Raw genomic sequence first — 15,000 nt, 5'->3', positions numbered from 1 at the left:
CACCTTGGTCCAAATTCACATGTCTCAACATCGACCCGTCAGATGATCAATAACAGATTTCCTATGTTTCCAAAAAGCTGCAAAAGGAAGCAGGTCTGCCGGGCCTCAGCTGATCCTGGGTTCCATCAGCCCTCAGTGCCGCCCTGAGGCTAGACCATGTGACCGCATCAGATCAGCTGACTGGATTAAAGCAGTTAAGATGGTAAATCAACCCCTGCTGTCGTTCCACATGTGAAGGGACATAAACACTCAGAATAATACAATAAAACCAGTCCAACGGATATCTGTCCATCTGTGGTCTGTTGGAATATGGGGTCAGAAGCCTGTTGAGGACTGAAGGCTCTCTTAAAACACCCGTGGATGAGGAGGCGACGTTGTACTTCCTCCCGTGGGGTTTGTCGTGAATCTTAAGCGGCGTTGTTCAGGTTTCACACGTCTTCGTACAGCAGCACGCCGTTGAAGATGGTGAGGGGCTCCACCGAGTGGGCCAGTTTGCCCATCACCAGGTCGATGCAGACCGTGTCCCGGGTCTGCAGAGGCAAGATGATGTTGAAGACAGCCAGAGATCCCGGAGGGGTTTTGGCCTCAGCCACCGGGTTGTTCTCCAGGCCTTCGGGCTGGTAGCCTCCGGAGTCCACTCGGGCCATGCCGTAGTTGGACTTGGACAGAACCGCCTCGATCTTCTCATTCTTATGACCCGTCAGGATGGCGCTGAAGAAGTAACGTCCATCGACGGGGGCGGTGAAAATACCTGAAGGGGAAGATTCAGAGCGTGATCAACACCAGGGAACAATCAAAGAATGAATTACCTCAAGGGAGAACAAACTGATTTCATATTTCCTTTTTTCGACCATTTCCTTCAGCTTGTGTGTTGATGTCGATCTTAGTTTGGGACTTAAAGGTGCAGCATCAGAGATTTGGAGCATTTCGATTGCCTCAACATGACAGAGCTAACAGCGCTAACAGAACTAACAGGGCTAACAGAGCTAACAGCGCTAACAGAGCTATCAGCGAAAACAGCGATAACAGAGCTAACAGAGCTATCAGCGCTAACAGCGCTAACAGCGATAACAGCGCTATCAGCGATAACAGCGCTAACAGAGCTAACAGCGCTAACAGAGCTAACAGAGCTATCAGCGAAAACAGCGATAACAAAGCTAACAGCGCTAACAGGGCTAACACAGCTAACAGCGCAAACGCTCCCTTTTATCCGAAGCACTTTCTCCTTCGCCCTTTGATGACCACGCAAGCTGCTGGTCTGACCAGGGGAGGTTTGGAGTTCTTGCTCAGGGATACGAGGAGCCGGGGATCAAACCTCCGATCCCGCGGTGAGGGGACAACCCAACCGAGACTCGCCGTCCCTTCATGTTTACCTGTTCTCGGGTCATAGAAGTCTCCTTCATTGACAAAGATCTTGTCAAAGAGGATGGTTCCAGCTCTCTCCATGGGAACGGTGAGCGCAGCAGAGAAGGACAGTCTGGGAACATGGGCGTCGACACCATGCACACCTGAAGACACAGGTATGAAAGAACGTCTGCATGAACACCAACTCAGAAGGTTTCAATCTAAACGCTCTCTTTCTGTTTATTTCTATTTGTTTTTGATTGTTATGTCTTCGCAGCAGTTATGTAACAAGAACACAACGCTAGAATGTAACAAAAGATTAAATGAAAGATTAAATAAAGGATTAAATAAAGGATGCTGCAACCGGTCAAACAGAGAAATCAACTTCTGAACAACACATTATTGGCTGGTGGGTGAAACGGTCCAATCAGGAGCCGCATTGTGTGATCCTGCAGGTTGTTGAGTAAAACTGGATTACATTTATTTATTTTTCAGCTTGTTTACTATTTAAACTCAATATTTACAGAAATTCCGTACCTGGTTCACCTTTGGGACCTGGGGAAAAAAATCAGAGCAGCTGTTAGAAAAATCCCACTGTTTGAGTTCCTGATAATGGAAATGGTAAATACAGAACAGATGAGGATCCTGTTCATTAATTTGACCTCCATGTTTTTACGAACTCTACCTCCTGCTGCCTCCATCCATCTGCTTCCTCCTCTTTAATATCAATATGTGTAAATACTGTATGTATAGAATATCGGTCGTACCAGGATGACCTCGGGCTCCACCTTCCCCTTGTCGTCCAGGAAGCCCCGGCAGCCCATTGAAGCCTCTCTCTCCTGGGGGTCCTGGAGGTCCGGGCAGGCCTGTGTGAAGTGACATGAAACACAAAGCAGATCTGCTTCTGAGGCTTCAAAGAGATGAACGAGTTGAAAAGCTTTCGCACTAAACTAAATACCACAACTTTATGAGTGGCAGGGGACTCTGTTAGCATATTAGCATGTTAGCATGTCAGCTGAGGGTTTAATATAAAACGGATAGTTACGGTCCTTGATTGTGATTGGCTGAGAGGCAGCTGAACCTGTTGTAAAATACTTATACTGTCTATACTGTTATACTACGAATATTGTTTTTTTCTTTTTTGTTAAATACCTGTTATATATGTAGCACATTGCACTTGTACTGCTTCTTTTTGCACTTGTGGTCAGATGCTTCCGGCCCCCGGACTCGTCCTCTGTGCAATGACAACGCAGCTGAGTCTGAATCACTGCAACCATTAGTCGCCTCTTGGTTCCAAATGTCAGGTTTTGTTGGGAATTTGGATTTGGGGCGAAACTTGGATAATATCAAATGTGATTATAATATTGTAATTATATATGATGCCACCGGACACGTTAACCAGATTACTGCAACTTTATCTGTCGTAAATTGTTATTAATCAGATGATTGGCGTGCGTGTTATGTGGATTTGATGGATTGCTAATTTGCTGATTAGTTAGCATCCAGCTTGTAAATCAGACAGACGTGGAGCTTTTATTTGTTTTGTTTGTTAAAACAACACATTTCTCTTTGCCTTTGCAGTCAGTGGGTTAAGAAAAAGACTAAGCAGCTACGAATTCAAACCTCTGCTGAGCAGCACGGTGCCTACGAAACTAGACAATACAACTCCGTCTTACATTTGGTGTTTCTCCGGTTTCTAGAAAGCTTCACACAAAATTCCCCTGTGTTTCTCAGCTGCTTCATTTTCTGAATCACCGTTCCTCAAACATTCAGTCACGTTCAGTTTATAAGTCAAAAGTCAATGAATTCACCAGGACCTTAATGCCAATAACCTCCTGCAGCAGCGACCAGTTCCTGTGTATTCAAGCTATTCCTTCATCAATGACACATCACTGGCAATATGAAACATTGACATTGTTAACATGCAGATGGGATATCAATCATTTGCATGTAAGGATTTTATCAATGGCCGTGTGGATAAATGTCAAACTACAATCCTGTTGTGAGAAGAAGTGGATTTGAGAATCCTAATTTTATTCTGAGAACTGAGCTGAATGTCTAATGTATGCACCTTCCGCCTAGAATCCTTGTTTGTGTAAACATTCCTGGCAAATAAACGGTTTCTGATTCTGAAGCAGCTGAGCAATTTCTTTATGAAGTAAAGAAAAGAAAGATGAAGATGTACACTTGATTTACTTGATCCAGCTCACCGGTCAGGTCGTGCTCAGAGGAGCTCTGGAGGTCTTTGAGGACCTGATTCAGGCTGGAGTTCAGGTTCTTCATCCTGCTGTAGACGTCGTCCTGGTTCTTCTGAATGAAGTCCATGATTCCTCCGTGATGAATGACCGACTCATTCAGACCAGAAACACACGTCCACAAACTGGACACGTGTCGGTTCAGACCTGAACACGTCCGACAAGACAGCAGATCAAAACGTTAGAAAACACGACGCAACTAAACAGGGAATGCATGCTCCAGTCACAAGGCCCAGAGGGTCATCCAATCAGAGAGCTTCAGATCGGCGTTGCATGCCTCCACACCAGAAACAGCCGTGGGCTTCCGTCCCATTCTCGTCATATCTTAGAAACAACATTTAGAAAATGTCCTCCAATTTGGCCCAAAGGTGGGACTCGAGGATGAACCGCAGACTGTGTGAAAGAAGTGGACGTCGTCCTCGAGACGTCACCCATTGGTTTGTCGACTGATGTTTTGAATCCTCAACTTGGCATTTTCACCATGTTGGTTTGTTGCAACCAGAAGTGAAAGGAGAGGGCGGAGCTAAATATAACAAAACGCTGAATGAAACATTTTGAGGAGACCAAAATGTTACGATTCTCTATTATTATTATGGAGTGAAAACACACTGCGAACGGGTTAAAGTTGTACGACGAAAACACGGACAACTCCAGGACCGGAAAAGAGGTAGAGACCCGTCAATCACCCTGTAGCCCCGCCCTAAAGCGTCCCCTGCTTTAAGGTCTGTTTGACTCTAAATGACCATAATTTACTAAATGAACATCATGCTGTATTGAAGAAGACTTGAAACTAGAGATTGAGACATAAACTCATGTTTACAATATTTACTGAGGGAATAAATCAAGAGAGAAGTATTTTACACATTTTTGGCCATAATTCAATAATTGATGTGTTCATTATGGCAATATCTCACAAAATGATTGTCTCTGTTCCCATGAGCAACTCATAAATAAACTCTTTTTGGTTCCCACAGTGAATCCGGTTTGTGTACAAATAAGAACATTGAAAAGGTTTGCTAAGGTTTCTTTAAAAGAAAATATGAGCACAGAAAACCTCAAACTCTACCTTCTTTGATCTTGAGGATGGAGTCGGAGACGCCGTCCAGCCTCCCACAGACTCCCTCCAGCTTCGACAGCCTCTTCTCCAGCCCGTCTCCAGACCTCTTACAGTCTCCCATCTCTACCAGGAGCGTGCTCTCGAACCGCCGGACATCCCCGCCCATGGCATCCAGGCGGTCGCGGTTCTCCTCGATGTGCTCCGTCACCTCCTGCTGGATTTTGTCCAGCTCAGAGATGATCTTATCCTTTGTGTTTCCTGTCAGGGATCACAGGACGAACGTGAGCCCGAGAGCGCTACCGGAACAAATGCAGAGTCGGCGTTAGCGAGCTGGGCTCACCGAGGTCGGTGATGACGCTGCCGTGTTTCTGCACTGTGTGCTCGAGCCCCTTCAGGGTGTCGTTGATGGAGCTGAAGGTGAGGATGACCTCGGACAATTCTCCCTGCAGCGTCTTCAGCTGATTGTTGTTGATGGAGCCTCCGATCACGCTGTGGCCGTCTAAAGGCTTTTCAGCATCCAACCCAGGTCCTCGTCCCCTGCTCCCACCAGTGCCACCAGAACCACCACCTAAAAAGAAGAAGACAAATAAATTATCCTTTATTAATCCCCTTGGGGAAATTCTTCTCTGCATTTGACCCATCCCTGGTTGGGGAGCAGTGGGGGGTTGTGGGGCGCCCGGGGAGCAGCTGGGGGTTGGGTGTCTTGCTCAGGGACACTTCAACATGTGAGCTATGGGAGGACTGGGGGACGACCACTCATCCCCCTGAGCTACAGCCGCCCCTAAGTAAGGGTTTAGTTTGCAAACCACTTTAATTATCTCTTTAAAACATCTACCAGCTAGTCTATTACAGCAGGAGGTTCATTTGTTCTTTAATTACATGAATTAGTTCTAGTAAGAGCAAAATCACTAAAGGTGAGAAAAGCAGGTTGTGACTGGTTGCTTTCTTATTTCCAGGTCAAATATGTGATGCTGAGATTCAAACTGGTGGAGTTTGATGAGAACCACAGACATCAACATATTTGGATGATTGATCTGATTTCATTTTGGGGAAAACAAAAGTCTTGTGGAAAAAGTAGTTTAATTATTTACAGTGGCATTTGTGATTGTTGCTGATACATTGTGTCCCTCCAGAAAAATACATAAGAAAAGAAAAAGACTCAATTCATTTGCACAATCATATACTATGAAATACAATCATTTGATTGGTTGATCTGACCTGTGGGCGTGTCCGGGTTGGTCTTACATTGGCCGGTGCACCTCCTGACGTCGTCTCGTAGCAGGCGGACTTCGTCCTCCAGCTGTGAACACATCTGGAGGCAGCCTTCTTTCCCAGAGTCCAGTCTGATCTGGAGTCTGTTGATGTGGCTCTGCATGCGCCCCAGTGCATCATGGGAATGATTCTTCAGCCTCTGCAGCTCGTCCTCCATCTTCCCGCACAACTCGCAGTCCTGCCCCAGCAGCTCCACTTCCGTCACGATTCGGTTAAAGTGTTCGCCGTGATCCCCGGTCAGGTCCTTGATCTTACGGACATCTTGGCTCAGGTCCACAACCTCGGTGATGATTCACATGTTAATATCCATAAATATCTATCCAACAGTGATAGCTACGTCAAGGTGTTGATATTAGTTTAGCTTAGCCTTCTGCTAACCTCCTTAAACCTCACAGCTTCTACACTACAGAGGGTGAAACTATAGAGAGATGGCCGGCTGTGGGGCTCCTTGTCTGTAACCAGTGTAGCATCAAAGCATGGTGGAATTAGCAAGACAACAAGTGGGCGGATGGCTGCATGTTGTTTATCTGAAAGATGTTGTTTACCTGCCGATAGCATTTTTCTTTCATACGCTGTGAGAAGACTGTGTAGATGAAGCATTAAGTTCTTAAATTGTACTCATTCAGCAGCTGGCTAGCTAGCTACCATGTTTACTCCACCATGCTTTCATGCTATGGTGACACTGTTAACAGAAGAGCCCAACAAAGGGCTGGTGGCCAGCGGCATTGGAGGGTCTGCAGTCCCTAATTCCTCAAAGCTTGAAGACTATTTTGCCAGGAGGGGAACAGGCGGGATCTATAAAGTCTAGCTAGCCTAATAGCTAGCTCTGGAGACGAGTAAGCTAATTTTGCTAACTAGCCATCCATCCTCTCCGGAGCTCTCCTCCTAGCAAAGAAGTCTACCAGCGGCTTAGTAGTTGGCTAATATGAACTCATTGGTAACTTTCTCAGGTAACCCTTGTGGTCCCGTGCAGTCAGCAACTGTACATATAGAGGGGCACTTGCATTTTCTTTAGCCATTATTTGAGTTCCTACAATAAAAAAACAGTTATTATAAAAACTTCTGGGGGATCTATATCTCACCTTGTCGAGCAGAGAGTCTCCAGATACCGACATGTCTTTGAGTTGAGTGTTAAAGTGTCGAATCTGATCCTCGTTGTCAACCACTCTCCACTCCAGTGATTTTTCTGTTGTACCTTCTCTTTGTCCTCCCGTCCCAGATAACTCTTTGTCTACACCTCCTCCTGTAGATCCTCTTCCCGTAGATCCTCCTCCTGTAGATCCTCTTCTCGTAGATCCTCCTCCTGTGGATTCTTCTTTTCCAGATCCTCCTGTGGATCCTCCTCCTGTAGATCCTCTTCCTGTTGTAGATCCTCCTACATCTCCACCTGCTCCCCACCTTCCTCCTCCATCTCCCCGGTCACCGCTTCCCCTTCCTCCTCCTTCTCCTCCTCCTCCTTCAGATCCTCCACAGCTGCACTCCTCCAGCCTTCGGCTGACGAGGGATGTGTTGTTTTCCAGCTTCGACAGCCTCTTGCCATGGTCGCTCACCCCGTCCTTTACCAGCCCCACGTCCAGCTCCACGTCTGTGATCCTGAAGGCCTGGTCATCAAACCGGTCCAGGAACACCGTCCTCAGGTCCCCCAGATCTCTGTGGAAGTAGTCCTTCAGGTTGTTCTCAAGGTATGAGCAGCTCTGCTCGGTCCGCTGCACGGTGTTGTTGATACGCCGCTCCAGGTCCCTCAGCCTATTGTCCAGTCTGTCCTCCGTCATCACAACATCCCTCCCACGTCCGCCAATTCCACCGCCACCACCGAACCCTCCTCCTCTGAAGCCTTCTCCGCCTTCTCCGGTGAGCTCCTTGTCCAGACGGTTCTGCAGAACGTCAAAGTTCTCTGAGGCTGAGCTGATCTTGCGCTCAGTGTCAGTGACGCGGTTTTGGAGGTCATTGACGGTGGCACAGCATTCTTGCGAGCGCACCACCTCCCGTCGCAGTCCGTCCAGGCCCTGCCGATAACGAAGGTCCATGGCATTTAGTTGCTTCTCCAGAGCTCGAATGCTCTCCCTGTCATCCTGCTGCTGTCTGCGCAGATCCTCCACGCCGGCCTGGAAAACCCACAGAGAACCATTTAACTCATTAAAGAAATGCATTTTAGCCACCATGTTAACTTGGACGAATGACTCGAAAAAGAAGACTGATGTGATACCTGACAGGAAGAGCAGGACAGCGACACCCTGCTCTCCAACTCCCTGAGGATCTCCTCCTTCAATGAATTCAGCTTCCCTCCACTCAGTCCTCCTCCAGACGGACCTCCGTCCAGGTCGTTCCCTTTCCCATTCACCAGGTGGTTGTTGATGCTGACCAGGGTTTTATCATGGGCCTGTTGGAGCAGAGACACCTCAGCTTCAGTCCTCATTAAAACATGAACACATTCAAACAAAGATTTTATTATGTATGACATTTTGTATAAATGCAGAAAAGTGTATCTTCTTTGAAAATCTTGCATTCAGTATATCGTGCTCCGTTGTGGTTGGTCTCTGATTTGGTTGCTCCTTATATGACTTTAGAACTCCTAAAACTATCAGTAGCTACAACCTCCAACCATGTGGACAAATTGTGTACGTCATCCCTAGCACCTGCACCGTTTTTTGTGAAAGGTCTTCTTACGTTTTTGGACCCTTAAACAAGATCATTTATGGAGATTTTAAAAACAGGATTTAGGAAAATTTTAGACACTGAATGACAATTCTTGATTGAAGCAAATTACTAGTTTGTTCAAATCTGTCATCCCTTTAATGTGTGTTTTTTTATATCTTTAACTTTTTGCTGTTTTGTTGTTAAAGTCCGTTATCTGTGTTTCCAAGTGGGAAACTTTTACGCTTTCAACTTGGCCGGGACCTCCATGAATAAAGGTTAATAAACCAAATCATGGGCTTGTTGGAGCAGAGATACGTCAGCGACTGTTTTGTGTCCGTTAAAAACCAACGTAAAGACAAAGCTTCACCATCCTTCTCTTCTCATTTACACGTGACACATTAAGTGGATGTGTCCAGCCTTCTTTGGGTGAGGGTAAACCAGCCTGATCAGGACTGAGCAGATTCGGATGATGGTTACCAATACAATTGATACTGGGTAAATCACAGTTCCCTTGTGATGTTCAGCTAGACCTCCATCATGATCGAACTTTCCAATGGTCTAATTAAGTCTTTGATACTATACCTGTCTGTGCCAGGTGGCAGCTCGCATACAAAGCATGTGTTGGTATTGGGCTACATCCCTCAAGTCCTCACAGATAAAACAGGGACTCACCTGTGTGCGGTTGTCCAGCTGGTCCAGTTTCGTCTGAATGCTGTGAATCGTCTCTTTAATCTCCGGCTGAGCTGCATCAGCAGGGTTTCTTCCTCCTGAAGAGGTACCTCCTCCTCCTCCTCCTTCGACGCCCGGTTTGTTGACTTCCTGTTGAAAGTGTCCGTTCATGGTGGTCTGAAGGTCCTGGAGGGTTTTGGTCAAGCTCTGGATCTTCTCCTCCAGCTGCCTCATCTTCTCGTTCTCAACCCGTCCTGGAAGAGCAAGAAGCGGCAAAGTCAGTGCTCCAATCACAGAAGCGTTCATAGTCACATGGAGACGAAGGCGGGGCCACACATCTGACCCAACACAGTAACATTACGACGAATAAGTGGAAATGAGAATCCACTCACCGCTGTGTCCTCCACTCTGTCCAGATCCAGAACTGCCTCCTCCCTGGCCTCCTCCACCCTGTCCATCGCCCGTCCCTCCTCCCTGACCTCCTCCACCCTGGCCTCCTCCACCCTGTCCATAGCCCGTCCCTCCTCCCTGACCTCCTCCACCCTGGCCTCCTCCACCCTGTCCATAGCCCGTCCCTCCTCCGTGGCCTCCTCCACCCTGACCTCCTCCACCCTGTCCATAGCCCGTCCCTCCTCCGTGGCCTCCTCCACCCTGACCTCCTCCACCCTGTCCATAGCCCGTCCCTCCTCCGTGGCCTCCTCCACCCTGACCTCCTCCACCCTGTCCATAGCCCGTCCCTCCTCCCTGGCCTCCTCCTCCCTGACCTCCTCCACCCTGACCTCCTCCACCTTGTCCATAGCCCGTCCCTCCTCTATGACCTCCTCCACCTTGTCCATAGCCCGTCCCTCCTCCCTGGCCTCCTCCACCCTGACCTCCTCCACCCTGCCCATAGCCCATCCCTCCTCTATGGCCTCCTCCTCCCTGGCCTCCTCCACCCTGACCTCCACCCTGCCCATAGCCCGTCCCTCCTCCCTGGCCTCCTCCACCCTGCCCATAGCCCGTCCCTCCTCCCTGGCCTCCTCCACCCTGCCCATAGCCCGTCCCTCCTCCCTGGCCTCCTCCACCCTGCCCATAGCCTGTCCCTCCTCCCTGGCCTCCTCCACCCTGCCCATAACCCGTCCCTCCTCCATCTTGACCACCAGGTCTGGGCTGAGGTCTGGTGGTGGAAATCTGACTTCCTGCCCCTCCGACTGGACCGCCATTGCAGTCCTCTCCACTGTAGCCGTGACAGCACTTCCACTCCATCTCCGTCACCATCTTGTAGGCCACTTTGTACCGTGGCCTCATGTAGGTCCGGTATCTGTAACGACGCGAGAGGTGTTTCATTTTCAACGAACCGAACGAGAGTGAAATTGAAAGTTGTCAGACTGTACCCAAAGTGCATAGAGAGTGTGTGTGTGTGTGTGTGTGTGTGTGTACTCACATCACCACCCTGCTGCACTGTCCGCTCCCCCAGTTGCAGGGATGATAATCAGGCTTCACGTAGGTTTCCACTCCATCCTCGACTACACAGCTCATCTTCTTCGTCACCACGAACGCACACCAGTTCCTGTTTAACACACACACACACAAACACACACACACACACACACACACACACACACACACACACACACACACACACACACACACAGGTTTTAGTCATGACTGTTCATGACGAACCATCAACTTCCTGTCAACAAATAAAAACATTTGACCTCCACAGAATGTACAAAAAAGAATTTTGTCAGGTTAAAGTGTTTAATTATTAAAAATAGTAAAAACTCCACTTCCTGTCCCTTGACATGAGAACGGGCATCACGCCACCGCACAAGATCCTGGACCACAAACGGAGGTCTCCTTCTGTTTGTTTCTTATATGACCTTTATTTACATACAAAACAGAGGTCTCACTCTGTTGCTTTCTCACAGGACATTTCTTAACAAATGCGTATGATTGGTTGACGCTTCATTGGAGCTCTGACAAAAGTTGAATACAACGTAATACCATATAATAATAATAATAATAATATGCATCAGTTTTCCGGTCCCCAACAGTCTGAACAGGAAGGGTTCATAAACTTTGATTGATCTGATTTTTACAGATGCTTCCTGTAAGTTGGAGTTTTTCTCTTGGTCCGCTGCAGCTCCAGATGCAATGACAAACATGTGTTTGGGTCGAGTGAGGTCAGAGCTGATCATGTGCAGATGTTTTCGGATAGTTTAAAGAACCAGCTGATGCTACAGGACGCGAACAGCGTCTTTAAACAAACTGCGCCTATAAACCGTGTAACATTAGTGAACATCCTGACAATATAAATAGTCAAAATAGGTACTTTTATTTTGAAACGGCAGCTGTTCTCCCAACGTTAGAAATGTTTTATTTTGAAGTCCGTGGCTGTGTTTCCTGATTGAAAACATATGAAGCTAAAACTGCAAAAGCATCAGATGGAACCTGAACACTGCCCAAAGCGACCCCCAAACACATGTGTGAATATTTATGAACAAAGAGCAGTTATTGCTTTTATTTACATTAATAAAAAACATATATGAGCATGTTTTTACTGTGACGGATTTGTGACAGATTCTCTGTTTCTATGTTTCTGTTCAGTTTATAGACACACACACATGAAGATCAGCTGACAGCTTCACACACAGGGACTCGTTAAACACAATAACACACGCATTGTACGCGCGCATGGGAATGGGTGTTTTACCCGCCTTGTGGGGACATAAATCTGTTCACACAGTCACATTGTGGGGACTCGCCTTCCTTATGTAGACGAAATATAACGTAACCCAGAACGTAGATTATTACATTTCAGAGTGAAAGCTTGGTTCCTGGTCGGTGTAAATTAGAATTAGGTTAAAGTGGGATTATGTTAGGTTTAGTCTGGTAGCTATCGGGGTAAGTCAATGAAATGTCCCCAAAAGTCATGAGAACGCTGCTGTGTCATGTGCTGATGCCATCGCTGTGTGATCATGATGCCTCTGTGTCGGCCATGTTGGTTCAGCAGCAGACTGACTGTGTCTCTTTGTGTTTGAATCAATTTTTTTTTTTTCTGGAATCCGGAACAAGAAGGAATTTCACTTCTGCAGTCGTAGAGAAACATGAAGTTTAACGTTCAGAAAAGTTTAACGGCCAGATAAAGTGTAATGTTTAGATAAAGGCATAAAAGCCCTGCTCCAGTGTTGCCCTAGTTGCTCTAGCATTGCTCTACTTGTTCTACCATTGCTCTAGTTGCTCTAGTGTTGCTCTGGTTGCTCTAGTTTCTCTAGTTGCTCTAGTGTTGCTCTAGTTGTTCTAGTGTTGCTCTAGTAGCTCTAGCATTGCTCTACTTGTTCTACCATTGCTCTAGTTGCTCTAGTTGTTCTAGTGTTGCTCTAGTTGCTCTAGCATTGCTCTAGTTGTTATAGTTGCTCTGGCATTGCTCTAGTTGTTATAGTTGCTCTGGCATTGCTCTAGTTGTTCTACCGTTGCTCTAGTTGTTATAGTTGCTCTAGTGTTGCTCTAGTTGTTCTACCGTTGCTCTAGTTGTTCTAATGTTGCTCTAGTTGCTCTAGCATTGCTCTAGTTGTTATAGTTTCTCTAGCATTGCTCTAGTTGTTCTACCGTTGCTCTAGTTGCTCTAGCATTGCTCTAGTTGTTATAGTTGCTCTAGCATTGCTCACGGCGCGGGTTTGCTGGAGTGTAATAATAACTAATTATTAGTTACTACTAAATAGTTTATTATGGAAAACAATAAGCAATTTGTTTGCAAAACAAAGATGATGCAGATGTGTGAGCATCACCTTGTATCAGTATTAGTGGCTGCAGTGAGCTGCTTTCCTCTACACATTAGTCCACAACGTTAGTACACAACGTTAGTACACAACGTTAGTGCACAACGTTAGTACACAACGTTAGTGCACAACGTTAGTGCACAACGTTAGTGCACAACGTTAGTACACAGTGGTAGTACACAACGTTAGTACACAGTGATAGTACACAACGTTAGTACACAACGTTAGTGCACAACGTTAGTGCACAACGTTAGTACACAACGTTAGTACACAACGTTAGTGCACAACGTTAGTGCACAACGTTAGTACACAACGTTAGTACACAACGTTAGTGCACAACGTTAGTGCACAACGTTAGTACACAACGTTAGTGCACAACGTTAGTGCACAACGTTAGTACACAACGTTAGTGCACAACGTTAGTGCACAACGTTAGTACACAGTGGTAGTACACAACGTTAGTACACAGTGATAGTACACAACGTTAGTACACAACGTTAGTGCACAACGTTAGTACACAACGTTAGTACACAACGTTAGTGCACAATGTTAGTGCACAACGTTAGTACACAACGTAAGTACACAACGTTAGTACACAACGTTAGTGCACAACGTTAGTACACAGTGATAGTACACAACGTTAGTACACAGTGATAGTACACAACGTTTGTACACAACGTTAGTACACGACGTTAGTGCACAACGTTAGTACACAACGTTAGTGCACAACGTTAGTGCACAACGTTAGTGCACAACATTAGTACACAACGTTAGTGCACAACCTTAGTGCACAACGTTAGTACACAGTGGTAGTAGACAACGTTAGTACACAACGTTTGTACACAACGTTAGTGCACAATGTTAGTGCACAACGTTAGTACACAGTGATAGTACACAACGTTAGTACACAGTGATAGTACACAACGTTAGTACACAACGTTAGTACACGACGTTAGTGCACAACGTTAGTACACAACGTTAGTGCACAACGCTAGTACACAACGTTAGTGCACAACGCTAGTACACAACGTTAGTGCACAACGCTAGTACACAACGTTAGTGCACAACGCTAGTACACAACGTTAGTACACAACGTTAGTACACGACGTTAGTGCACAACGTTAGTACACAACGTTAGTACACAACGTTAGTGCACAACGTTAGTGCACAACGTTAGTGCACAACGTTAGTACACAACGTTAGTGCACAACGCTAGTACACAACGTTAGTGCACAACGTTAGTGCACAACGTTAGTACACAACGTTAGTGCACAACGTTAGTACACAACGTTAGTGCACAACGCTAGTACACAACGTTAGTGCACAACCTTAGTGCACAACGTTAGTACACAGTGGTAGTACACAGTGGTAGTACACAGTGGTAGTACACAACGTTAGTACACAGTGGTAGTACACAACGTTAGTACACAGTGGTAGTACACAGTGGTAGTACACAGTGGTAGTACACAACGTTAGTACACAGTGGTAGTACACAGTGGTAGTACACAGTGGTAGTACACAACGTTAGTACACAGTGGTAGTACACAACGTTAGTACACAGTGGTAGTACACAACGTTAGTACACAGTGGTAGTACACAGTGGTAGTACACAGTGGTAGTACACAACGTTAGTACACAGTGGTAGTACACAACGTTAGTACACAGTGGTAGTACACAGTGGTAGTACACAGTGGTAGTACACAACGTTAGTACACAGTGGTAGTACACAACGTTAGTACACAGTGGTAGTACACAGTGGTAGTACACAGTGGTAGTACACAACGTTAGTACACAGTGGTAGTACACAACGTTAGTACACAGTGGTAGTACACAGTGGTAGTACACAGTGGTAGTACACAACGTTAGTACACAGTGGTAGTACACAGTGGTAGTACACAGTGGTAGTACACAGTGGTAGTACACAGTGGTAGTACACAACGTTAGTACACAGTGGTAGTACACAGTGGTAGTACACAGTGGTAGTACACAGTGGTAGTACACAACG

At 46.4% G+C, this 15,000-nt stretch overlaps 1 protein-coding gene across 1 annotated transcript in view; it reads right to left on the bottom strand.

Annotated features, from left to right (window-relative positions):
* emilin1b (elastin microfibril interfacer 1b) overlaps nt 1-15,000 on the bottom strand; it is a gene marked incomplete at its 5' end in the record, with an annotated part of 21,009 nt that overhangs the window by 1,467 nt on the left and 4,542 nt on the right. The window contains 13 exons of the mRNA XM_079230469.1: nt 1-751; nt 1,374-1,508; nt 1,882-1,899; nt 2,112-2,210; nt 3,555-3,746; nt 4,666-4,914; nt 4,997-5,224; nt 5,875-6,208; nt 7,011-8,033; nt 8,135-8,308; nt 9,238-9,488; nt 9,954-10,534; nt 10,658-10,783. The exon at nt 1-751 is cut by the window's left edge and continues 1,467 nt beyond it. Coding sequence (XP_079086595.1) covers nt 429-751; nt 1,374-1,508; nt 1,882-1,899; nt 2,112-2,210; nt 3,555-3,746; nt 4,666-4,914; nt 4,997-5,224; nt 5,875-6,208; nt 7,011-8,033; nt 8,135-8,308; nt 9,238-9,488; nt 9,954-10,534; nt 10,658-10,783 — 3,733 coding nt within the window. The 3' untranslated portion in view covers nt 1-428. The remainder of the gene's footprint in view (nt 752-1,373; nt 1,509-1,881; nt 1,900-2,111; nt 2,211-3,554; nt 3,747-4,665; nt 4,915-4,996; nt 5,225-5,874; nt 6,209-7,010; nt 8,034-8,134; nt 8,309-9,237; nt 9,489-9,953; nt 10,535-10,657; nt 10,784-15,000) is intronic.

Source organism: Taurulus bubalis, assembly GCF_910589615.1.
Source record: "Taurulus bubalis genome assembly, chromosome: 15".
NCBI lineage: Eukaryota > Metazoa > Chordata > Actinopteri > Perciformes > Cottidae > Taurulus > Taurulus bubalis.
This window is presented reverse-complemented; position numbering and strand designations above follow the sequence as displayed.